General features: G+C 58.6%; 1 protein-coding gene across 2 annotated transcripts; it reads right to left on the bottom strand.

Annotated features, from left to right (window-relative positions):
- Positions 1–1,850: 1,850 nt before the first annotated feature.
- Positions 1,851–23,698, bottom strand: NAPA (NSF attachment protein alpha). 2 transcript variants are annotated; one of them, XM_013064030.2, is made up of 12 exons: positions 23,448–23,698; positions 14,685–14,764; positions 12,170–12,286; positions 7,497–7,543; positions 6,694–6,771; positions 6,395–6,450; positions 6,224–6,308; positions 5,319–5,423; positions 4,111–4,179; positions 3,547–3,597; positions 3,362–3,441; positions 1,851–2,622 (listed from the first exon to the last, which is right to left on the bottom strand). In XM_013064030.2, exons 1-12 carry the CDS (start codon positions 23,543–23,545, stop codon positions 2,619–2,621), a joined length of 870 nt encoding a protein of 289 aa, XP_012919484.2. In that variant the 5' UTR covers positions 23,546–23,698; the 3' UTR covers positions 1,851–2,618. The 2 variants fall into 2 exon arrangements, with proteins under 2 accessions (XP_012919484.2, XP_004767525.2); XM_004767468.3 differs by lacking the exon at positions 3,362–3,441 and having other exon boundaries at positions 23,448–23,695.
- Positions 23,699–24,502: the final 804 nt, after the last annotated feature.

The following is a 24,502-nucleotide window of genomic DNA, read 5'->3' as shown; positions in this document are numbered from 1 at the left end:
TTCTTTTTTGACCTAGAAGGGCATCAAGAGTTTGAGGACTCTGTATACATCTGTACATCATTTCCAGAAGACATGAGTTGGCCAACTATGCGGCCACCTTGAATGATCTGTCACACACACACACACACACACACACACGGTAGAAAGCTCACGTGTGTGCACACAATAAACAAGGACAGCGGGAACCATGAAGGTATTGACTAGATGTCCCTTGGTCACAGTCAGATCCCCAGTCCTGGACCACAAGGCTGGACACAAAGTTAAGCATTCAGTATATAGGTGTTGGAAATCCAAAGACTCTGTGCCAGCCCCTTTGCCAAGCACCAGGGACGTTACGTAAGAGACACAAGGGGAAATTTCTCAAAGGCACATGGGATCTGGAGGGTGGTGAAGGGGAGTTTGTGTCCCTTCTCGACTTTGGGATTTGGTGACCAAATCTTGGAGGGCAGGGTCTGGCTGTGTGGTTTCATGCTGTATTCCCAGGGCGTAGCCCAGGCATGGCATACAGTAGGTGCTTAGTAGATACTCGCTGTGTCAGTTGAACGTGGGGTCTAATTCTGCTTCTCAAGAATGTTTTCTTCAGGCTGCTTCTCCCTCACGTGGTAACCTCTGAACTATGTTCACTTAACATCTGTTAAGTGAATAAATAAAGTTGTATGTTGGGAAGGAAAGAAGTGTCCTGCTCAGTGATTTCCACCTCTTGTGGCACATGTGACTCAGCTGTGGAATTTACAGGAAAAACCAAAACCCCCCAGAAGGGTGGGGAGCTTCACCCAAATCACAATTTATCACGCTGTGACCCAAGCTTGTGTACTTTAAATGATTTTAAGCACAGCCAGGGTCGAGACTCACTACTGAGGTCAGGGTGGCAGAAAAATTCTGACCTACATATCTTTAAACCTGTGCCAGTGGCAGACATTGGTAATCGATCTCAGGTCTCAGGAGTCTTAACTGAGCCCTAGGCAGCCATCATCAATCAATCCTTCTGAGCTGTGGGAGGAGCTGAAGGGGACAGGAGCAGGGCCTCCTACAGTAGTCCATAGAGAATGGACTTGACACTGAACCTGAACCTCTCTTGGACTTCTTCCGGGTTCTGGCCTGGAGCACCTCTTTGAGGAGCCTGACCTGGTCTCCCAGGCAGCCCCTCCTCTGCATCTACCCCACTTCCACCCCCCAGTTCACTTCCTGACATCCCAACCCATAGCAACTGTGCCTTTTGGGCAGAGCTTCCTCCAGCTCAGTGACCCCACAGCCCAGGGCCAGGCACAGCCCATGCACATCAGACTGCTCACCTCCACACAGGCCTCCACTGTGGCGTGTGGTGGAGGCTGGTGGTTCTTGCCCACCTTCCCTGGGCAGAGGGCTCCTGCCATCTCCTCTTCCACTGCCATGCCCGCTTGGTCTTCATGCACTGCCCACCTAAGCTGTTTCCCCCCTTGTCCTGGGATGCCTGGAACAAATAGCAGTGGGGCTTTCAACCCTCCTTCCAGGCAGACTTGAGCACCAGGGGACTCTCTTTCAGCCTCCTTACCACCACTGTCCTTAACCTCCATTCTCCAGCCAGCTGAGGGCTGGGACTGCCACCCGCCATCCCAGCTGAGGAAACTCAGGCCCACAGAACTCAGAGGCCATAGGATTAAGCTGGGTACTCCTAGACTCCCGAGCCCACTCATCCCTAGGCCTCCCTGGGGACCTCTGACCCCAGCCCTGTCTCCTGGTCACACCTGCCCTCTTTCCCACCCAGTGTGTCCAGAGCCCAAGCCCGGGACCAGGAGGGGTAGGGAGACAGGACACCAGCCCTGAAGGGAGAAGGGGGCAGCAGAGGTGAGGAGGAGGAAAGGAGACTCATGCAAAGTATTCTTTTTTATTTTTTTTCTTAGGCCAGCTGCAGCTTCTGACCATAAAACCTCAAAGCACTAGGGAAGGAGCAGAAGAAGGGGTGAATGCAGGGATGACCCTGAGCTCCAGGGCCTGCGGTCTATCCTGAGAGGTCAGGGCTGCAGGAGGCTTAGTGGGGGGGGGGGGTGGTTCCCGGCACTGGAGGGGGGAGGGGCCCACCCCCCCGAGGTGAGAGCAAATCTCAGCAGCTACATGTGCTCAGAGCTCGGCTGGAGGACAAGTGGGAACAACAGAAACCAGCCTCGCGCCTCAGCTGGTCAGGAGATGGGGGACCAGACACTGACCCCCACCCCTGGCAGCACCCACAGCAAAAAGGTCTGTGTCAAAGAGTCTGTGTTTTGGGGCAGAGAAGGGGACCTTTGGGGGGCTTAAATAAATGGGCAGGAGGCAAGGGGTGCAGCGAGAACAGAGGGGGACTGTCCGGCCAGCAGGCCCCGCCTCAGGGGCTCCAAAGCAGGGCTGAACCCACACTATGGCTTGGGGAGACTCCTCTGTGGGAAGGGAGGGAAGGTCTCACAGCCAAGGTCTCGGCCCCGCCTTTCTCTCTGGGCTCACGCACTGGAGGGGCGCAGGGGAGAGAAGACAGGGCAGGAAGACAGTTGCCAGGGGGCTGGGTGGGGCTTAGCGCAGGTCCTCCTCGTCCCCCTGGATCGTCTTCTTGATGCGGAGCAGCATGGTGGTGAGCCACTGGTCCAGTCGGGAGATGGCATCGTACTCCTTCACCTGGGACACACAGGGGGCGGGGGGGTGTCTGAGGGGCCGGTCCCATAGCTGGCCCTGGCCCTGATTCCCTCCTTGTCCCCAGTTCCAGAGTCTCTGGTCCCCAAATTCTCTATGTGTGTCCCAGCCTGCCTCCCAGAGAGGAGCAAAGGGAGGGGGTTCCCTCTAAGGCTGCCTTGGGAAGAGGAAAAGATGTCGCAGCATAAAAATGCTCCAGCTTCCTTGTTTTATGGGTGGGAAACAGGCCTGGAGGTGTGAAGGCCTGTTCACAGGGACGGAGGCCAGAGGGAGAACCAGTGCCCTGTTGCCTAGAGGCAGCCCTACTCCTCCCTTCTCCTCGCTGGAGCTTCCTGACGTCCAGCCCATCGTCCCAGACAGGAGGGAACGGAGGGACTTCAGTATCTGTCATCACTGATAGTGAGGATTCCTGAGGAGCTCCCAGGAGACACCACTGGACAGACGCAGTCTACACAACTGCATTAGGACCGGAACTGGGCCCAACAGAGTCCCAGATTGTTCCAGAGAATAAGAAAAGGGAGAAACACCTCTGTAGGGTGCTTCTACCAGGGAAGGTGGTTATGGAAGGGGAGGCCCCTTTCATGACTTGTCTCCCTCTCTCCCTGTCCCCACTGCTCATGGGGGGCACTCATTGGTGCAAAGACCTTGGCTCAGGGAACAGAGAGACAGATGTGGGTCTGCCTCCCCACTCTGCCCCCAAGAGGCCGAGGATGAGTCTCCTCACCTCACCCCGGTGTCATCATCTCTGGTATGCCGGGAACACCTCCTGTACCTCTGGGGCTCCCCGTGAGAATTCTGGGGTGACTGGAGAAAGGAATTCACAGCCAGGGCCGGGCCCAGACCAAGGGTGGGATTCACAGGACAGCGTGTCTGAGAAGGACGCCCCCTGCCCCTGCCCCAGCCACTCACCGCCTCAGTGTAGCTGTCAATATTCTGCTCCTCATGGGCATCTAATAGTTTCTGTAAGAAGACAGCAGACAGGCAGGGGTCAGGGGCCAAGACTGGCCTGAGGCCTGACACCAGAGTCCTATCACTGAGGCCTGATAAGACACACACCTACTCCATCTGGGGGTTGTAGGTTGGGTGGGGGAGGGGAGGGTGGAGGAAGGAGCTAGTTCTACCTCTGCCTGGTGCGTGTGTGCACGTGCATGTGTACGTGTGCATGTGTGTACGTGTTCGTGCAAGAGATCACGCGGCCTCCTGGCTCTGCTCCCACCTCCACCATAACCTGAGCCTTACTTCTCGCACCTAGAAAATGGAGGCCCAGACAGGAGAAGAGGAAAAACAACAAACAAACGAAAGACCCTGAAGAACCGCCCGTACAAACTTTGGTGACGGTGACAGTGACGGTGATGGTGACAGTGCCAGTAATACCCAGAGTCCCAGCCTCTGGATCCCGCCCCCCAACGGGGTCCTGGCTGAGCCCTCCAGGCTCAGAGGCAGGGAGAGGGCGGCGGGGCGCCTGGCACTCACTTTCATCAGCGTGCACTCCCGGGAACCGGAGAAGGCGGGGAACAGCTCCTCGTACTTCTGGACAGCGAGCTGGACATCGCCAGGGTGGTAAGAAGGAAGGAAGGAAGGGGACAGGCTAATGAAGATGGGACATGGGAGCCACCGGCCTGGCAGCCAAGGGGATCTGAGCCACCTGGCCCCGAGTCAGCACTCTGTGCCCTTCCGCCAGCCTCCAGTATCACCTGGCTCTGTGCCCCGCAGGCACCTCCGTGGGACTGTGCCCGGCCAAGCCTGGCCGCAGAGACAGCTTGTGGGGAAGAAAGCTGAGGTGGGGGTAGAGGGGAGGGAGAAGGTCTTCCAGGCCGGCGTGCAGGGTAGGGGGCAAATGCCAGGCCGGTGCACAGGGTAGGGCGTAAATGACCGCTGCCTCATGTGAGTCCTTCCTACGTGCCAGGACTAGTGCTGGGTTCGTCTCACATTTAACCATCACGTGGACCCGGGGAGGGTTGAATGATAGTGACCCCCATTCTGAAAGTGGAAAACGCCCGATAACCTGCTCAGGGCACAGAGTTCATGGGGGTGGGGACGCGAGCCAGCCCGACACCAGAGCCTGGGCTCTTACCCCAGTGGGAGCAGAGAGCAGTGGTGCTCAGACACCCCATGTGGCAAAAGGCAGGGCGGAGGGCAGGGCGGCTGGAGGCCCCTCGAGACTCCAGCTCCCCCCCACCCTGCCGTTCCCTGCCCCCTCGCCCAGCACTGACCCCTCTATCGCCAAGAAGCCCTGCAGACGGATGACGAGGGCGCGCAAGCTGTGGTTCAGATCATGACACTGGGAGCCAGAAAGATCTGGACTCTGGCCATGAGGCCCTGAATAAGGGTCTCTGGTCTCAGCCTCAGCATCTTCATCGGTAGGACAGGGGACAGTGACGCTGACCTCAAAGGAGGCAGGAAGGACTCAAAATGTGCCCTCAGCTGAAACACCACCAGGCACTGCGTGAGCCAGGAGCTGGATAAACTCAAAAGCAGCAGAGACTGGGCGGGGGATGCCAGGGATGGCCACACAGCAGCGACAACACGCAGCTGACTGTTGGGGGGCCAGATGTGAGGGTGGGGCTCACCACCCACTAAGGGGTCAGGCAGCAACCTAGCTCAGTGACAGCCCTGATGCTCTGAGGTGGTCAAGGGGAGGCGGGGGAAGCCCTGGGCAGGCTGATGGGGCCCCTGCTCACCTTGGCATTGAGCATGTCGATGCAGAAGTGGCAGAGGGCTGCCTTGAAGAAGTAGTCCTTGGCGCTGTACTTGAGGAGGGGACTGTCCATGGCGTTGGTTCCCACCTGTGGGCATGTGGAGGCAGTGCCATGGGCTTGCAGCAGGCAGCCAGAGGGTCAGAGTCATGGCCAGGCACACGGGCCAGCGGGGAGCAGCACCTGTATCCTAGGTGAGGCCCTTCTAACCTGGGACCCCAAGGGCAGGGAGGCCAAGGACCAGCCCCAGGGAAGTCAGCCAGTGGTGCACAAGCAGCCAAGGCCCAGGGTTTGACAGGGGGTGGGTGTTGCCACAGGGCTGAAGCCAGGTGTCCGTGGGCCCCCCGAGGTGCCCAAGACGCTGGGAGGAGGTGGCTCTGCTGTCAGGCCCCACGGGAGGCTGGCTCTCGGTGGGCAGAGGGGTGGCAGGCTGAGGGAACATGAGAGGTGGTGCCCACCCCCCTTCTCCTCCGAGGCCAGCTGCCTGCCATTCTCTTGGCCAAACTGAACCCACCAGGACAGCCTGGCCCGCCCAGCCCTCCCCACACACCCCAGGGAGCCTGCGCACCCAAAGGACACTCCCTCCCCATCCCTCCCACCTGGCCACCTTCCTGGAGGCCCCTTGGCCTCCTCTGGCCAACCCCTCCCGCCCCCCCCACCCAAGCCTCAGTGATTCTGCCCACTCCCTCTGGGACCCTAGGCCTCCCAGAAAGCTCCCTGTGAGAAGCGTACAGGGAGAGAACGGTGACACCATGTGGGTTGTGTGTGGAGAAAGGTTTAGCCAGTGAGGCCAGGACAGAGCGCCAGGGAGGTGATGCAGGGAGTGGAGAGGAAGGCACGGGTGCAGGGCCCTCCCAGAGAGCAGGGCTCAGAGCCCCACCAGCCCCCACCTGCTCGTAGATGTCAATGGCCTTCTGATACTGCTCTAGCTGTGCCGTGTAACCAGCCACCTTCAGCAGACACTTGTTGGCTGAGCTGTGTGGGGTAGGCAGGGAAGACAGAGGTCAGTAGTGGCCTAGGGGCTTACTAAGGGCTGGGGAGGGGAGCCCGCTGCCCCATACCTGTTGGATTCCTCCCCTTTGTAGTAGTCTGCAGACTGCTCATAGTGGGCGATGGCCTGGGGAGACATGAGGCAGGCGCAGAGGGAAAAAGGGGGTAGCAGTGCAGCCCTTGCCCATCACAGGCCGGGCCCTGGGCCCATTACACAAGCTCGGCCCAAGCCCCACGCCCTCTTCCAGTACTCAGACATCAGGGGACTCCCCAAGTGCACACAGCAGTGAGACGAGCCCCAGTCCAAGGGGACTAGCTGCCGCGGTCCTCCCCCACCACTGGCCAGGCATGGCAGCTGACCACCCCTCACCTTCTCGATGTCCACCAGCTCTGTCTCGTAGATCTCGGCAATGGAAATGTGGTGCTTGGCCGCGATCGTGAATCGGCCCTGGGCGGGACACGGGAAGGAGCTCTCTGTGACGAGTGTTGGCCCCAGCGCCTCACCTCAGCCCCTCCTCACCCTTCCAGGTCACTAAAGCTGGTGGGTCCCTGCCCCTCAGCCACACCACTGAGCCAGAAGGGCACAAGCCTTCAAGAGGAGGCTTTGCTGAGGCATGGGTCTGGGTGCTGCCCTGACGGGGGAGCCCTGTGCATGTCCCTCCACATTTAGCCTCCGTGTCCATCCTGTCCACAGGGACACGGGCAGACAAGGCGACGCCAGAGGTAATGGTGGCATGGGTACCCAGTAGAGGGCCTGGCCCGGGGAAGCATTTGATAGCCCACAGAGGTGGAAGGACCAGCTTAGAACTGCCTGGTGAGAGCTCTGGAGAAACCAGGCTGATGGTCTGACCATTCCCAGTAGTCTGCAGACTACTCATAGAACAGCCCCTCTTGGCCTCCTTGGGCCCCCAGTGCGGCCACGGAGGTCAGTGCCCATCTTCCCCCAAAGACACACATAGCATGTCTAGGTCCTGGGTTCTGGGTCCCTGGCGGAGCCGCCTCTGGGCCTCACCTACCGTGGGGGTGGCTCCCTGGGGCAGGGGCTGGCCCAGAGGACCACACTCCCCTCACTCCCACTGCCCCTCGCACATGCTCTTGGTGCTGCGGTTGGGGACAGCAGGCTGGAGCAATAGGGCAGGACAGGAAGGGGACAGGACGGGCAGCGACCCTTACCATGTCTGTGTAGATCTCGATGGCTCTCATCAAACAGTTAATGGCCTCTGGGGAGAGAAGAAGGTAAGTGAGGAGCAAAAATGAGAAAAAGAAGTCATCCAGGCAGAAGGCTGGAGAGGAGCGGGTGGCCGGGCGGGTGCTCAGGGGCCTGTGGAGAACATCGGGCTCATGCAGCTGCCAGGGCTGCGTTCCTGTGGCTGGGCCGGGGGTCTGAAGGGATCCCTGAGCCTCAGGGAATGTGCTCAGAACCATGAACGGTGCAGACCGTGACTTGCTGAGGGCTGTCATCTCGGCAACGCCAGGCAAGGAACACAGGCCGACAGCCAGCCTCCTACAGGGTTTTGGAGCCAGGCCAGCGAGGGCCCCACCTGCCAAGACAAGAGGGGCTGGCAAGGGGGACAAGAGGCAGCCAGGCCTGACATGTGAGGGACCCCTAGGTTCCACCAGGGCCCTGGAACCTTGACACTGCCCCACATCCCTTGCACTTGACCAGCCTCTGTCAACAACATGAGGGGAGCCGGACGTTAGAACACCCAGGCCCCTGGGGCTGTGACCTCCGTCACCGTCTCATGCACACATGTCGGCATTCAGCAGAGCCCTCCGCTCTCGTCCCTCCCCCTGCCATCCGCCCACTCCTGAAACCACGCAGCAAACACCAGGAAGGCTCACGAGGAGAGAAATTCGGCTACCTTTGTGGTACTACCTCTTCTAAGACCTGAAATTCGGGTATGGTTTTTTGGTTTTTTTTTTTTTTTTTTGACACGTTATTTGGAGGAGAGCGAGCAGCATGAGTGGGAGGCATTTTCTAGCAGACAGAGATGAGCTCTCAGGGTGGCTTTTTTTTAAAACACATCTCCAAGGAAAAGGTGTTGGGGGAGGTGCGGGGGGAAGGACAGAGAGCCTGGACAGACCGGGGACACAGGCTCGAAGCTGGGCTAGGGCTAGCGTCCTGACGTCACAGGCACCCTGCAGGCTCCTGGTCTGCCTCCAGGGCTACTCTACCCCCCACCCCAAGTCAGCCAGGTCCGCTGGGTGGAGAGGCCATTGAGAAGGGCCGAAGCTCGTGCTGTTCTCACAAGGCCCAAGGTCTCACTACCTGGGCGGGGTGGGGGGTATGTGAAGAGAGGCTCTTTGCCTCAGACCTGTGGCTGGGCCTTCAGGGAGTCCACAGGCGCCCCTAAATTTACATGCAAAAGGTGGGTGTCTGTGAGCACTGCTCTGGGGAAGGGAGGGCCTGTAGGTTTGGTCCAATTCTGAAACTGGATGCCAGAGATCTCCTGAGATGCCAGAAACATTCAGAGAACGAACAGCATTCGGTTGGGGTTCTGAGGCTGACCGCTGGAAGCCCGGGGCACCAGAGAAAATAAAATGAGATAAAGAGAAGGCAGAGAGAGAGAACACAGGGCCCAAGTTACAGCCAGAAACGGTCTTGCTTGAACACGCATACACGTTTTGCAACAGCATTTCTGAGCCGGGTGACCGGCAAGGGGCTGCTTGCAACCCGGTGCTGAGGCTGGGGAGGAGCTGGCTGGTTGGGCTACAGGGGAGCGCCTCTCACCGGCTCCCCCTTCTGGAACAGTGTGGTGGGGGGGAGGCCCACCCCACACCTGTGCCTGCTCCCGCCACAAGGAGCATGGGGACAGGGAGACAGGGAGAGGCTGCAAGTTCCTCCGGAGGACAGGCTCTCTCAGTGGCTGTTCTGGTGCTACAGGGCTGTCAGCAAGGCACGGCCCCTGGAGCAGCAGCAGGGGGCAGAAGATCAACGCCCCCACCCCCAGCAGCAACATGGATTCATGGGGTTAAGGCCCCCTCACTCCTGCTCCTGGCTCGGGGACAAGCGGCAAGCTGCCAGTGAACACCCCGGGGAGCACTGGCACCCGGGACATAACCGGCTTATCTCCAGGTACCAGGTCCCTGAGGAGTAGCTACAGCACCCCTGGATGAGATCCAGCCCAGGGCGGGGGGTGCTGTAGTCCAGAGCAGGGAAGGTGCTCGCTTAGGCTCACTGGGAGTCGTGCAACCCAGGGCCTTCGCCCTACCTGCTGGGCTCCAGCAGCCTCTGGGTCTGGCTGCTGGTTCCCACATCAAGCCTGGGACTCAGCCCTCCTGGGTATAATGGGGGCAGATGGCAAAGGCCCCCAGGGAAGTGGCCTGGGTTAAAGCAAGCTCTGGCCATGTCTGGTTCGCAGGAGATACCCAGTAGCGTGTGCACGCAGCCCCGGGCCTGGCTCTTGGGTGGCTGGGGTTAGAGACCTCCCAGGCTGAGTCCCTCCACCGTAGCAGGCAGAGGCTGGGACCCCGGGAAGCACCCACAGCCAGGGGCATCGCGGCCCCACCCCTGGCCACCCAGGGGGCAGCAGGCAGCCCCGGTCCACCATTCCAGGCAGACTGGCAGACACAGGGCATGCTGACAGCCGCCAAGTCCGCTCCTCCATCCTGGCCAGCTCTGGCCGGCCTTCTGTGTGGGCTGGGTGCCAGCGGCCTCTCGCGGGGGCGGCGGGAGTGGGCCTCCAGGACTCCTGGAGGTGCTGACACAGGATAGAAGCCTTCAGGGAGGAAGGCCCCAGGGAGCTGGCTACCTGCTTGGGGCAGTCCAGTGGGGATCTGAGCGGGCCCTCTGGCTCTGTTTTATAAGCCACGAAGCCACGGGGAGGAGGCCGGGGGAGGCTGGGCCTCTGATGGGAGCCAAGGGCCACCCCACACCAGACATCTGCTACACACCAGGTGCTGGGCTGGCTGAGCCTGTGCTTCTCACATGTGGCCTCTGCCTTGCCAGACAAGGAAACGGAGGCCCAAAAGATGAGGTGACTGCCAGCCTGAGGTCACAGGGAAAGGGGCTGGGTCCAGACTCGGGAGCATGCCGAGCCCCACGTCGCATGAGCCATTACCCAGGCGGGGAGTCAGCGAGGCTACGGTGCAGGGTCACTACTCCGGGGCCCCTCCCTGCTCAGCACCAAGAACCCAGCGCTCTGGCCAAGGCACCCATTCCAGGCCGTGCCCAGATGAGGCTCCCCTCCTCGTCACTGCTCCTCTTGCTGCCGGAAAGGTCCTTCCCACCCCAAACCCACCTCTGCCCCACCACCACACTCAGCATCCAGGCAGCAAACTGCACTTGCTGATCCCTGGAGAAACCAAGTTGGCCTCTGGGCCTCACGATGGCCACGTTAGCATACCCAACGACTGCTGCCTTCCCACTCTTGTGGCACAGCTCCTGAGGCGGGGCGCCAACCCTGGCCTGAGCCCCAGCACCCAGCCCACCCCTTGCAGAGCCCTGCCTCTGGCTGGAGAAGCTCAGATCAAAAGCCACCTGAGGCCCAAGGACGCAACATCACAGATGCAACATCGTGGAGCCGGGTGGGGGCCCGTCCAAGGGAAGCGCTGGCCTTTGTTTGCACTTGACTCCTGCCCCCAGAGACCTGTCCTTCCAGTCACTCTGGAGCAGCAGCTGACCATCACACAGGCCTAGGGTGACAGCTCTAGGAAGACCAGTTCCTCAGGGAGCAGAGGGAAGGCTGACGGTGATGGCGAGGGGTGGGGCAGGGAATGGGACAGACGTCCCTGGGTGATTCAAGGCTGCCCTAGGTCCTCCTCACATCACCCACACGGCCAGCTGTGGCTCAACCCCGCCACAAGGCCTTCCCTCCAGTCCTTGCTGAGCCTGGGCCCACCATGTGACCCCTCACGCCAACCTCTGGGAGACCCCCAGGTACACAGCAGAGACTGGTCAAGTCTGGGGACACAGAGACACTACTTGGTCTATCGAGACACCCGATCCCCGCCTAGAAACGACAGGTTCCTGGTGGCCGTAGTGGATCGGCCAGCAAGTCCCCCACACGGGGGTAGGAACCAGCGCTCACTGAGCCTCGCAGGCACCTCGAAGCCCAGCTGCAAACTGTTCTCTCCTGGGAAGGGCTGGTCTTTGTTCCAAGATGAGGCATCTTTTTTTTTTTTCTTTCCCTTAAAACATTCACGTATTCCCTATTCTCTTCTGAGAGAACAGTAGCAATAGATGGTCACCCAAAAAAAGCATCTTGGCTCGCTTAAATTAAAAAGTTAGCAACCTGTGTCTGGCACTGAGATGAAAAACAGAAATTAAAATTCCAGCTTCCCGAGACCCAAAATTCTGGTCCCCACTGGGCTGTGCTCCTGTGTCGGGACGAACCCAGTGGGACAAGTGGTTTTCTTGCCGTGAGTCAGTCCCAAAGCGGGCTTCTCTCCCCAGCACGCCCTAGTTTTAAGTAACTTGTTCTCTGGCAACTCCCATCTTGGGCTCTGCTCTGATTTCCCCCCCAGGGGGTAGGGAAGCCAGGTTAGGATAATTTCCGCTCCTTTTTCGGCAGCAACTCCTACCTGGCTGGTCTCAGAACCCCCTCCCACCCCCCTTCTGCATGTTAATTCTGACACCAGAACAGATTTTCCTCTCTCCTTGGCATGCGGTGGGTCTGCGGTGTAACTCCCACTCCCAAATGCTCCAGGCTCCAGGAGGGAAGCATCAGCTGCGCGCACAAAGCAGCAGGGGGAGGCGGAGGCTTGGAGCGGGATGCAAATGCCAGCCGGAAGGGAGCCAATCATGAAGTTCAAGCGCAAGTATCTCCCTGCCGGCCCTGGGCCGGACACCTGAGGACTTCTTGGGAGAGGGCTTCGCCGGGCCCCAGGGACCCGCAGAGGCTCACCTTGGGGGTCGGCCTTCTTGAATGCGTTGCCGGCATCCACGAAGCAGGTGGCCGCGTCGTGTTTGCTCTGGAGCTGCAGGTGCAGCTGGGCTGCCTGGCAGAAAGCATTTCCGGCAGCTGGAACAGGAGAGAGCGTGCGCAGCCTGAGTGGGGCTCTGCCCGTCAGAAGCCGCCCTGACGATGCCCCCCACAACCCTGTCCCCCTGGGAGGAGGGGGGCTCCAGATTGGCCCTGGGGGAGTGGAGGTGAAGGCCTTGACCTCAGGCTTCCTGACCCTAGACAGGGCTGAGGCTCCTGAAGGCCTTGACGTGGACAAGGAGGGAGGAGGAAGCGGCCCCCTGGGGGTGGCCCCTAAGCCCTGTGTATATAGAGAGAGAGCCAGGTGGGGGCCCGCTATGATCCCACAGCCTGAATCCCAGCCTCTGGCAGTATTTCCAGGGCCACCTGGTTCTAAAGATCTGAGGAGAAGGCCAATGGGGCTGAGAGCTACGCAGGAAACAAAAACTATCCCCAGCTGACCCCAGCAGTGGCCCCGGGGGACAGCGGGAAATCAGGTGCAGGGGACAAGTGCTCCCGGGGCAGGGGCGGTGCAGACACCACCGGAGGCCCAGTCTGTCTTGTCCCTGGCTGCATGTGGTCTTCCTGCGCTGCTCCCAAGCCACTGCAGTCACCTGTGACTCCTAAGCTGCCTGGCGGTTTGCTGGAAACAATGGCATCGCTTCTCCTATGGGGCTGGAGAGCAGGGGTGGGGGGTGGGAGTGTCCTGACTGGAAGCTCCAATGCCCACTACTGTCTTCCTCTGGCCACATCGGAATCATAGACTTCCAAGCGGGAAGGGGACAGGAGGGCCTGACCCATCCTGGGACATCGGAGCAGCAAGAAAGACAAATGCAGCCCAGTTCCCATCATGTAGGATATATTATCTTTAAAGGCTCAAACGTGAGTGCAAAATTTCCAGAAAAGCAGTATCATAGGGAGAAAAATGAAACAGAGCCCAGGATTTTTTTGACTAGTTAGGGGTGGGGAGGAAGCAACACGTTTTAGGGGCAAAGCGACACCTATGCGAATCGAGAAGTAAATATTCCTTCTCTGATGGCACCTCGTTAGCTTGGGAGCAGAAACTATATAGGGCGTGTGGCTCTGTGCACAATATATCTGGTGAAAGCTCAGGAAAAACCCTTCTAGTTTCCAGGAAACCAAAGGTGTGCTCAGGAAATGAGGCGACTCCGTCTCACCCCAGGCCTCCACACCTCTGCCTCCAGGGTCCCATGCCAGGCTGTGTCTCCTTCTGGTCAGAAAGTTCCTCCCAGGGTCCCAAACCTGTCTTTGCCCAATTTCCTGGATTCAGTCTTACTGGGGCTGGAGGCCACATCCCGGAACTGGCCCGATGAGCTCCACGCCACGCCAGATTCTCCAAGCTCTCCTCCAGGCCCTCAGGCGGCTCCTGGCCACCTCTTCTGGTCTCTCCCACCTCTAGGAGCCCCTGCCTGCCTGCCTGCCCACCCCACCTCGGCTCCGTGGAACCCGCCAAGAGCCAGCCCTGCCGGAGCCAGACCACAGCCCCACAGCCAAGTCAGAGGAGTCGTAACTCTGGGCTCGTTCCGCCTGCCAACACAGGTCGTGAGCATCCCCGGAGGTGTGGGAGCTGGGACACCCTCCCCCCAAGGATGGAGGCCCTTGCAGCAGTGTGCGACACTGTCACAGTGTGTCCTCCCCCAGTCGGAGCGAGAGCACACGGGAGGCTGTGCCGGGCACCTTGTGGCCGCTCCGGAAGTTTGCTAGTCTGCGGACCAGAGTCCTGTGAGCACTTCAGCTTCCACCCCAAGGCGGGGCAGGGGCAGTGCTCACAGCTGCAACAGATGGTGCCTGGGGTCACACGGCCGGCTCCAGCTGTGCCACAAACCTCAGTCCCTCCGGCTGCGGAGGTCCTGAAGCTGCAAAGAGGCCGGCCGAGCACCGCACTCCAGAATCGGAGCTCTGCCTTCTGAATTCTGGCTCTCAGTCCCTCACTAGGGGCACCACCTGAGGCCTCGGGGCTGAGTCAAGCCTCGGTTTCCCACCACGGGGAAGTTAGAGGCAGCGCCCCTCACAGAGCTGCCCTGCCAGTTCCATTCAACACGCATGCTCGGCACCTAGGGGTGCCCTCAATAAATGGCCGATGGTTAAGGTGACTAATGGACCGCTGGAACGTTTCCTCAGGCCTAGAAAGCACTAGGGAGGAGGTTCCGGGGCAAACTGGACATTCTGGGTTTAAGGAGAAAGCCCTCCAAGAGCTACCCGGATTCAATAATGTATTATCCCTATAGTCCTCTTGCCAAGGCCCCGTGGCCCAAGTAAAAGAACCCGGGGGCTCAAAGTGACCCGAAGGTAGGCCAATGGGTTTCCGGTGCCACAGATGGCAGAGAGAGATGGGGAGGGGGTGGTGAGGGTTGAGCCCCGGAGCCAGGCCCTCAGGACTGGAAGCTGAGGGAAAGGAGAAGAAAGGAGCATGAAGGGTTCTGCAGAGATCACATACCACTCCAGTTTTTGGCCATTTTGAACATGTTCGCTGCTCTGGTGTAGATCTCGCATGCTTCCTCTATTTTGGATGAGCCTCTGGGGAAAGAAGGAAAAGGAGATGAGACGCACGAGTCAGGCAGTGAGCAGCAGCCCGCATTCTGTCCTGGGGACGGTGGGTACCTGCACTCCCTACCCCCATAAGGCCCCTGTGAAGCCCTCTGCAGCCCAGGCCTCTGCTGATGGCTTAGGGGAGACCGAGCCCATGGTCCCCGCTCCCCCTGCACAAAGGCACACTCACTGCAGGTGCCTGGGCAGCCAGGGGAGCCGAGGTTGTCATCACACGGCAGGGGTAGGCTGGGGAGGGGGAAGACTTCCCAGCCTTCCTGTAAGGCCAGCCTCTGATGGCCTCTTCCACTTCTGTTCATTGAACGCTGGTTCCCAGGCTCTACGCAAACTACCCCCCCACCCCACCCCACCAACACATCGCAAAGCATTCTCGGGGAGGAGCCCACTCTGGACACCTTGTCTATCCCCCAATGCCTCAAGCCCATGCCTTACTCGCTGCAGGTGTTCTGGGAAGACCTCCCAACCCTACGTGTGTGCCATTACTATTTCAGGTAGGAGCAGATAATACACAGAAAACCAGTCACTGCCTTTCCTCTCTTAAGGTGGGGTCTACAGGACTGGGGGGGCCAGGTGTGAGAGACAAGATTTCACACGCTCCTCCTTTGTACTGCTTGAATTTTCTTATCTTCTGCCCATTTTATCTGCTAAAACGTATTTATATAGAACACAGAAAAGATATATATAAATCGTTTTAAATATCAGGATTTACATTTGGTTCTGTGGTCCAGCAATGAGTTACATTTCTAGCACTCTACCCCAAAAAAACTAATCAGAGAAGGTGCAAGGATGTTCAGTGCAGAATTAATTAAAATGACAAAACCACCTTCGAAGACCTTCTTGTGCCAGAGCAGGGGTCTGAGAGATATACAGAGGTACATCTGAAAAAAAAAAATCAAATAAAGAGCACTCCGCTGGGGCAGCTTTACTCCGCCCTCCTGATCTCCAAGCTGTGCACTGGAAGTCTGTCCGGAATTGGGGGCGCCCTTCATGTGTACCCTGTGAGTCCCCACCATATTTCTGTCCACCTCCAAGAATGCAACGCCGCCTTGGCTCATGAGGTCTGTGGTCTCTGCAACTGTCCAAATTCCCATGCCCACATCCACCAGTAGAAAACACCCCACACACCGAGTTCCACCAAATGGATTTCAGATTCTCTCTTCGCTGACATCAATGTTTTGTGTTAAATGAAGAAAAAAGAGAGGTATTTTCTAACAGAAAGCCACACAAGGGCACCTGGGTGGCTCAGTGGGTTAAGCCACTGCCTTCGGCTCAGGTCATGATCTCAGGGTCCTGGGATCGAGTCCTGCATCAGGCTCTCTGCTCAGCAGGGATCCTGCTTCCTCCTCTCTCTCTCTCTGCCTGCCTCTCTGCCTACTGTGATCTCTCTCTGTCAAATAAATAAATAAAATCTTTAAAAAAAAAAAAAAAAAAGAAAGCCACACAAATCAGCCTTCCTGTCCTCCCCCCAACACCTGTGTTCACTGGCCCTGGAAACCAGCCAGCCCCCCGCTATGGTTATGGAGGGCCTCCGGGGTAATTCTGGAAGCTGTGTTCATAGGGCTCCTTCCTTCGGTCCCTTCCTTTGCATCACAGGAGCGGATGGTTACCATGATCACAACAGACCCCCCCTAGCCACCTTCTGGGAAGATTTCACTCAGTGGGTCTGGGTGGGGCCTGGAGTCAGGCTTTTTTACACAGTGGGCCGAGGGGATTTGGAGAGCTCAAGTGAGTTCGGGAGGAAAAAGCTGATCTATACCCATGGCTCACTCTTCTCTCTGGGAGTCAGGCTGTTTCCGTTGGTAATATGCCCCCCGCTCCAGGGCAGGCTAGCTGGCTGGCGAGGACTGGAATCCCGGCCTCCAGGATCTACATCCCAGAAGGTAAAGTTCTTCTTTGGATGAAAAGTCTCTACCTTCCAGAGTTATGCTGATGCCGTCTTCCCTAGCCTCTGCTGTTCCATAGGAAGCGGCCCCGCGGAGTAATGCATGCCTGTGCTCACTCTGCTGGGTCTCACGGTCTTCCCAGGCCAGCTTCACCCCAGCAGGGCCGACACACCTTGGGCTCGGGGCTCCTGCTTGGAGTGACTTCTGTAGAACCTACTACTGGCCTGGGAGAAAAGAGGAACTTTCACCGGCAGTACGGGACCTTTGGGGCCTGGCTACAAAATCCTCTGGGGGACCTTCTCTAGAACGATCTCTGACTTAAAGTAGATGGATGCGCTCACAGACCAAAATCGGGTCTCCCCGTGCCGAGCTCCTCCTTCCCTTCTTTGTGAGAACAATGAAGCCCTATCCAGATTCAGCCAGTCTCTGAAAAAAACTCAGGCTCCATGAGCAGAAACAGCTCGACCCACTGAGGGGCCCAAAGAGGGGTGACCAACAATGGACAGGGTCAGCCCCAGCTGGTGTGTTTCAGCTCAGTGGGACAGAGAGAACACAGCACACAAAGGCCGGCAGCTGCCAGGCTGAAATTTCTGTGATCACAGGCCAGCCCTGCACCAGGTCAATGATTCTAACTGCAGAGTAGGAAAACCAGAGGGATTAATGTCCGCTCAGGCCTGCCTCCTCCCTCCTCTCAGGACCTGGGTCCTGGCCATTTCCATGCCAGACGATGACAGGGGAATCTCTGGGATTCCATCATCTTCTTTAAGAGATGGAAGTGGAATTCCCAGAGGGGACAAATGACTTGCCTTGGGTCACTGGCAGATCCTGAAACAGAAGCCCTTCCCATAGCCACTGACTCACCTGGGGAACAAATCTGAGCATTCTCTATGTGCCAGACACTCGCAGGTATTAACAGTAAACCAAGGAGAAGGACCTGGCCCTCGGTAAACAGGAAATCAGCAAGACGATTTCAGACTGAGTAAGCCCTGGAGGGACTGGGGGAGGAGGGGGCCTCTATGCACGGGCAGATCATGGCCACTGCTGTGAGGACGGGAAGTTCAAGCTCAGTCCCCAAAGATGACTAAGGAGCTACCAACAGAAAGAGGGAAGACCATTCGAGAGAGCGGTCACAGCATGTGCAAAGCCCCTAGGACAGAAACAGGCACAGCCAGTTCCAGGAACAGCAGCGGGCCAGGCTGGCCATGGTGCAGGGAGGGCGGAGAGGCAGGTGGGGAACCCCCATACAGGAGGCCGGGGGAAGGGGTGAGGCCCTATTTATATAACATGACAGGGAGGTTTCTGGCAGGGAGAGTGACCAGAAGGAAGAAGTCTGCGCAAGCACTCTACCAAGGGGCTGCCCTGCAGGATGAGGCTATAGCTGACTACAGGACTTCTCCCCCAGGTCAGGGTAGCTCTTGGAGCACCCATGAAGCGCGGTGAACTCCCTTCTGGGAAGAAACCAGCCCTCCTCCAGTGCCTCCTGCAGGAGATCCAGAAAAGCTAGTTGGGCCTGCCCCTCCTGAAGAGCCCAGTGGCCGCACCAGTGACAGCTGACAGTCCCTCCCCCACAGACCTCCCCCGAGCTGCCTCTGCTTGGCCCTCCCTATCCCGCAGCTCGGCTCCGAGTCACGCCGGGAATAGAGGGAACTGGTTTGGGCTGGCCTGCTGCAGGGCTGTCTATAATTACCCACTCAGCTCTGCTTTCTGCCCCCTCCCCGGGTGGAGGAAGCAGCCTCAGGGCTCCCAGGCACAGCCACCAACCTCCGGCGACTGCCATATGGAGAGGCGCGTGCGGTGCCAGCGATGCACAGACGGTCCAGTGGGCCCCAGGCCTGGTGGAGGGGGGTCTGCAGGGCAGAGCCGCAGCCTCCCTCGCTCCTTCCTCCACCCCCTGGGCACTTCCTGGCTCCCAGAAACATGCCACCCGGCCCACCGGCACTCTCCCAAGGGCTGCAAAGGGCAGGCCGGATGGAGTAACTCCCACTGCAGGTCCTCGGGCAGCCCTGGGCCTCCTGTGTGTCCAGAGGGCCACAGCCACCGCCCCTCGGTCCTGTCCTTGTCCTCAATTGGCTCTGCTTCTCCAGGCAGTGTCCTGGATGGGCAAGAAGGGACCCCAGGGCCCATCCCACCCTTACTGTGTCTCACGGTTTATACACCCCTATCACGTGACTAGAACTGCTTGCTAGGAGTGCCGAGTTCCTGACAGCGAAGCCCTGGCTGTCACCTCTGCTCCACCAAGGAGGAAGCTGGGTCTTGGAAGAGTTGGGGGGCCAGCTCATGCTCACACTGCCAGAAAGTGGCAAGGCCCAGAACTAGGACCCAGGCCTGGAGATCAAGTCCTGCCTTGCTTCTCACTCAGTGATCTGGAGGCTTCCTTCCCCACGTCCAAGGGTCTTCTGGAAAATGAGAAGGGGACCATGGTCCCCACCTGCTCCAGAGTAAACAGCCAACACTGGGCCAATCTCCCTCACCCGACAGGCAGACGCTGCTCTCTGCTGGAGCCACACAGAGCTGCCTCTAGGCAAGGGAGAGAGGCAGTAACCAGGCCCCCCACAGGGGCCCCCATCAGGGCTGCAAGTGGAAGGAACAGCAGAGAACACGAAGGACCACCTGGCACAGCGAGTGGGCAGCCACCAGCCCTGTTCCTCTGCTGACAACACTGAGCTGTCAGAGCACCGCGGAATCCCTGGCCATCCCCTCCCGCCCCCCTTTGTGAGGCTAAGCTCTTCACCGCCACAGCTCCCACCCCCTACTGGGCTCAGCAGTGCCCCCCCCCCCACCTACCCCATGGGTATGAGCTCCTGCGGGGCAGGGCCTGGGCCCCCAGAGTGCACACACAGGTCCCGGCAACAATGAAAGGATAAAGTTACATGCTAATTGCTGCACTCTGCAACCACCTCAGGTTGCTCTTGTGACATGTCTGTAATGGGCAACAAGCAGAAACAGAATGGACTTGGGGGCCAAGGGACCTGGGCTGAGCCCAGTTTCAGGCACCGTGATAGCGGCGTGACCTTGGGTTAGCAACAGCGGAGCCTCAGTTGCTTTATCTGTAGAACAGAGGCAAGGAACCCAATCTGAGAAGCGGCCCTGTGGGGATCAGAGAGAACAGAAGCGCCCAGCCTGGCACAAAGGGCAGAGCTAGGGCAGGTGCTCAAACGGCTGCTATTCTGTGAAGGAGGAGAAAAGTGCTCAGAGGGCTGCCAGCCACCTGGCAAGGGGAATTCTAGAGTCACGAGGGGGTGGTAGAAAAAATCGGGGACTGCAGCAAGGCCTGGACTCAAACACAGAACCTTCTGTGACCCTGGTGGGGGGTGGGGGTGGGAGACACTGTACCTGACGGGGCCACTGGAGGCTCTTGCAATCTCACGGGCAGTACCTGGGAGAGTGCCCGCCACATGGCAGGTGCTCAGCCTGGCTCTTATCGGCACTGGCAGAGAGAGCACGTTCTAGAAATGTTTACCTATTTCCAATCTCAGTGTGAGCTTAACCTCCTCTGCCCCCCAGGTTGGCAAAGGGCACCCACTCTGATTTCCACAGAGCCCCGAGGCCTCCAACGTCCCCACCCCTCCTTCCTACATCCTGCTGACCAAGCTTATTTCTGGGCCACCGCCTTCCTGACCATAAGCTCGGTGGCAGGGGTCAAGCCTGTGCACAGTGGGATGGGTACTCCTCTAGCTCTGCTATGGATGCATCTGCACCCCGACAAGATGACTTCACCGTGGCCCAGGAATTGAACGTATTTCCTTGCCTTAACAGACATTTCCGAAAGACCTTGGCCTCTCTGCTGTCCCATCCCAAACAGGAGCACTGAAGTTCTGTATAGCCAGGTGGCAAGGTCCCCTCCATCTTGACAGGCAGAACCCTGGGACCACCGCAAAATGACAGCCGGGGTACCCCAGACCCTGCATCCCTTAGGGAAGGACTCCACTCTGAGACTGGACAAGGGACCCCCAAGTTTTCGGCCGTGGAGCCCAGCAGCTGGCAGGGAGCTCTGTCACCGCAGTACCTGCTGGACACAGGCAGGCCGGGCCGTGGGCAGGCTCTACAGGCAGAAAGGCTGTCCAAGGCATGGCCAGAAGCTGAGGTTCCTACACCGGGCTGGGCTAAGGGCCCACCCACCTGACCTGGGCACCCACTCTTCCTCTACACAAACCAGCCTCCAGGGCTCCTGGGGAGTGCTGGGGCCTATAGGCAGTTTAAACAGGAACTGATTGGTCCACACTCTGTCTTCAGGAACCTGCTCTTGGTCTGCGCAACCTGCTACCATTCCTATTTCCCTGGCGCCTCCTGCCCAACTTGCAGTAACAGTATTAATAACAGCGAGTACTTAAACATTCACCAGGGCCAGGCGCTGTGTGCTCACCACAGAGCATGTTCCCAGTTACTGTTTAGGACCATCCCGTGAAGTAGGTATTACTATGATTTTCCATTCACAGACAGAGAAACTTCCTATCAACACTGGTATCCCAGTGGAAAAGAAGTTTTTGTCTTGGATTTCAGTTGGTGGGAGCAGGGGGACGAGGGTGGAGTTGTCAGGGATGAGGACAAGCCCCAGGGAACACAACCACCATTTAGAGCTTGCACCATTCCCGAGGGGGCACAGTGGTGAAGTTTCTGGACCCATCTGAAGCCCTGGGGCGGGAAGGAGGAGAAAGCGTGCTTCCCCTCCCCTTTCCGGTGGTTTCACTGTGCTTTACTCAGGAACTCTCCATCTTTTTGCTTCCAGAGAGCCGCCTGGGTTGCCCCCTCCTCATTCCCCACAGCTCCCTGTCCCAGGTGCACCTCTGGCTGGGGGCCTGAAGGAGGAGGGAGCCAGAGGGAAGGGACACAAGGAGCTCCGATCTGCTAACTGGATCTGCTAACTGGCTGATACCGCCTCCCTCCTCTCTCGTGGGCTGCTGGTGCCCCAAAGCCCTCTAGTGTCCAGGAGCCCAGGAACAGGGAAGAACACAGAAGGCCTTGACATCCAAGGATATGGGGCTGGCCCTGAATCCCGGTTGGGCGCTATCCCACTTGGCACTCTGATGTGACCAGAGGACTCTCAGTCTGGAATGGTACCGCTGAGGTTTCTGAAAGAGGAGGAAAAACCACGAGGGACGAGCCGAGCCCCAGAATGCCTCCCGTGGTCCCCGAAGCCACAAGAAAAGGCAGCTGTGAAATGCTGAACACACGAAATCCCAGCTCCAGAGGGGAGGAGGTGCCAAGAGTGGCTGCTGGCCGAGAGGAGTGTCTGGGCTGACCTGTCGCTCTGACAGGCTCTGGTCAGTCCCTCTGCTCTCTACTCCCGCCTTGCCCACTCCCCTCTCAGCACCATCTCAACCGCTTTTGGAGCTGGAAGGGACTGGGAGGAATACACCGGCTCTCTCGAACGTTTGGAGAAAACTGCCATGGGAGGCAGGGAAGGAGGGAGAGTTACAGGGGTGAGAGCCCCCTCAGACACTGGAAAGTCTGTCAACATCCTCCCTAAGCGTAGGGTCCAGAAATGGGCACAACCCTCGGGGAGAAATGCGTGTGGCAATAAGATAGCTCTGGGATCAGACAGGCCCAGGTCTCCCACTTACTGAGGTCCAAGGCAAGTAAATCTGTCCATCTCCACAGGGATGTTGTGAGGATGCAACACAAGGACACAGGTGAAGTGCCTGACCCAGTCTGACTCAGAATCATAGAACTTAATAAATCTAATCCAGTATTATGACCGTCACGGCCTTTGCTCTCCCCCACACCAGCTGCTGCAGTCCTTTCTAAAAGGCCAATGAGAGCCCTCCCAGAGTGGCCCTGTTCTGGACTGAATGGGTCGCCTCAAGACTCATGTGTCAAGAACCCAACCTCCAAAATGATGGTATTAGGAGATGGGCGCCCTTGGGAAGTGATTAGGTCATGAGGCAAAGCCCTCCTGACTGGGACGAACACCTTTATGGGAGACTCCAGGATGCTAGCTCATCCCTTCCGTCACCCCTTCCACAATGAGAGAGCGCAGTGACAAGTTCCCTGTCCGGGCTCTCATCAGACACGAAATCTGCCAGCACCCAGATCCTGGACTTCCGGCCTCCAGACTGTCAGAAATAAATTTCTGTCAGAGATAAATTACCCCTTCTAGGGTACTTTGTCATAGAGGCCCAGACAGAGTAAGACGACCCCCATTAAAATCCTCAATGTTCTCCAGCACCTCGAGTCCACGCCTTTTCTCCAGCTCAGGCAGCTTTCTCTCAGGCGCCTCAACACACCTCAGACTTGGGCTCATCGCTCCCAGGATCACCGTAGCCCTAACCCCCCTGACCCCCATCATCCAGAGTTCACTGAAACCCACTGCGATGCGCCTTGGGAAGGTCAATCCGCCGGCCAGGTGTCAGTCCCGGCGCCCCCAGCCCCCGTGCCCATCAGGGAGCCTTCAGACAGGTTCTCCTAGAACTCCAAAAGACTCCTTGACCTGTCTGCTCTCCCAGGCCGGTCCCCTTGAGGGCCTCAGACCGTGTTGGCTCCGCGCAGGTTCTCCTCCAGCCCCTTGGCCCATCTTCAGCCCAGACGGTGTGGCCTCGGTTTGGGTGCCCTCAGCCCGGGGCCCTCCCAACACCGCAGACTGTCTCTCCTCCAACCGTGTTATCACTGCCGGGGTCAGCTGTCCTTAGCCTGTGTCGCCTCTGTTACTACCTCCTCCCGGAATGCCCTCCGTTCTCTAGGCTCGAGCCGTGCGACTCTAGCCGCCGCTTCAGGCCCTGACTCCTTCGTCCTCTCAGCGCAGGTCCCAGCCGACCCCTCCGCGCGGTTCTCACCCAAAGAGGCCCGAGAAGAAGGACTGCGAGTTCTTCACTTTGCGCTCCGCCTCAGCCAGCAGCGCCATCGCCTCCGCTTCTTTCCCGGAGTTGTCCATGACGGCCCCAAAGGTACTCAGCAAACGGCCCGACCCGGGCCCACGGGGGACTCAGCCGAGGCCCCGCCGCGGTAGACAGGTCGGGGAAGCTTAGACGGCTGCGTTGACGTCGCACCGGTGCGCGCCGCCCGCAGCTCGACACCATGTGACGTGCGCCGGCCAACCAGCGGACCGCTAAGGAGGGGCGAGCCCCACCGGCCACACCCCCGCCAGCAGCCGCACACCTCCCCGTGACTCAAGGCCGCCAATGAGCGACGCGATAATTCAACGCTTGCGCGTACTTCCGCGTAAGACTCTCCACTCTTCCTGGTGCGCTCCACGAAATCCCACGTGACTCGTCTAAGCCAGTCGTATTCCCCACCGTCCAAGACCCTGTCCGAGGTGCTTTTTTCTAGCTCCTGCTTCACCAATCACCAGCATTCCCCGGGTCGGTCCGTCCCTCCTCGCGGAACTTGAGCCCCCGTCAGCTGACCACTGACCCTCACGTGACAGCTCCCGGCCCTGGCCGGAAGATACGCCCCGCCTTCCTCCGGTTTTGACTGGTGTCCAGCGCGCTGCTCAGTCCCCGCCTTCGCCCCTTTTCTCGCGGGGCTCTACACTAGGAGAGGCGTCGGCGGTCAGGAAAGCGCTCTGCCTTTTCTTGCGCCCTCTGCTGACGGATACTGGAACTGGTTTGGGAAGGCCAGTAAAGTAACCAGACGGGGAAACAAAACTGAGCGAGGGCTCCCTGCATTCATTAAAAAAAAAAAAAAAAAAAAAAAAGGGCTGGAGAGAGCGTGTCAAAAATTCAGACACTCAGAGACTAGATCTTTAATACCATTCCCCAATAAAAGGAACCAGGACTCCTTGATAAGTGGCTGCTTTGAGTCTTGGGCAGGAAATTACACAGGATGAGCCTGGAGCATCTTGTAGTGCCAAAAAGGAAGTGTCTGTGTGAGAGAGACACACACACAAGTG

This window comes from Mustela putorius, unplaced genomic scaffold (assembly GCF_011764305.1).
Source record: "Mustela putorius furo isolate JIRA1106 unplaced genomic scaffold, ASM1176430v1.1 tig00000196_pilon_pilon_pilon, whole genome shotgun sequence".
NCBI lineage: Eukaryota > Metazoa > Chordata > Mammalia > Carnivora > Mustelidae > Mustela > Mustela putorius.
Note: the sequence above shows the minus strand (reverse complement) of the source record. Positions and strands in the feature narration are given on the sequence as shown.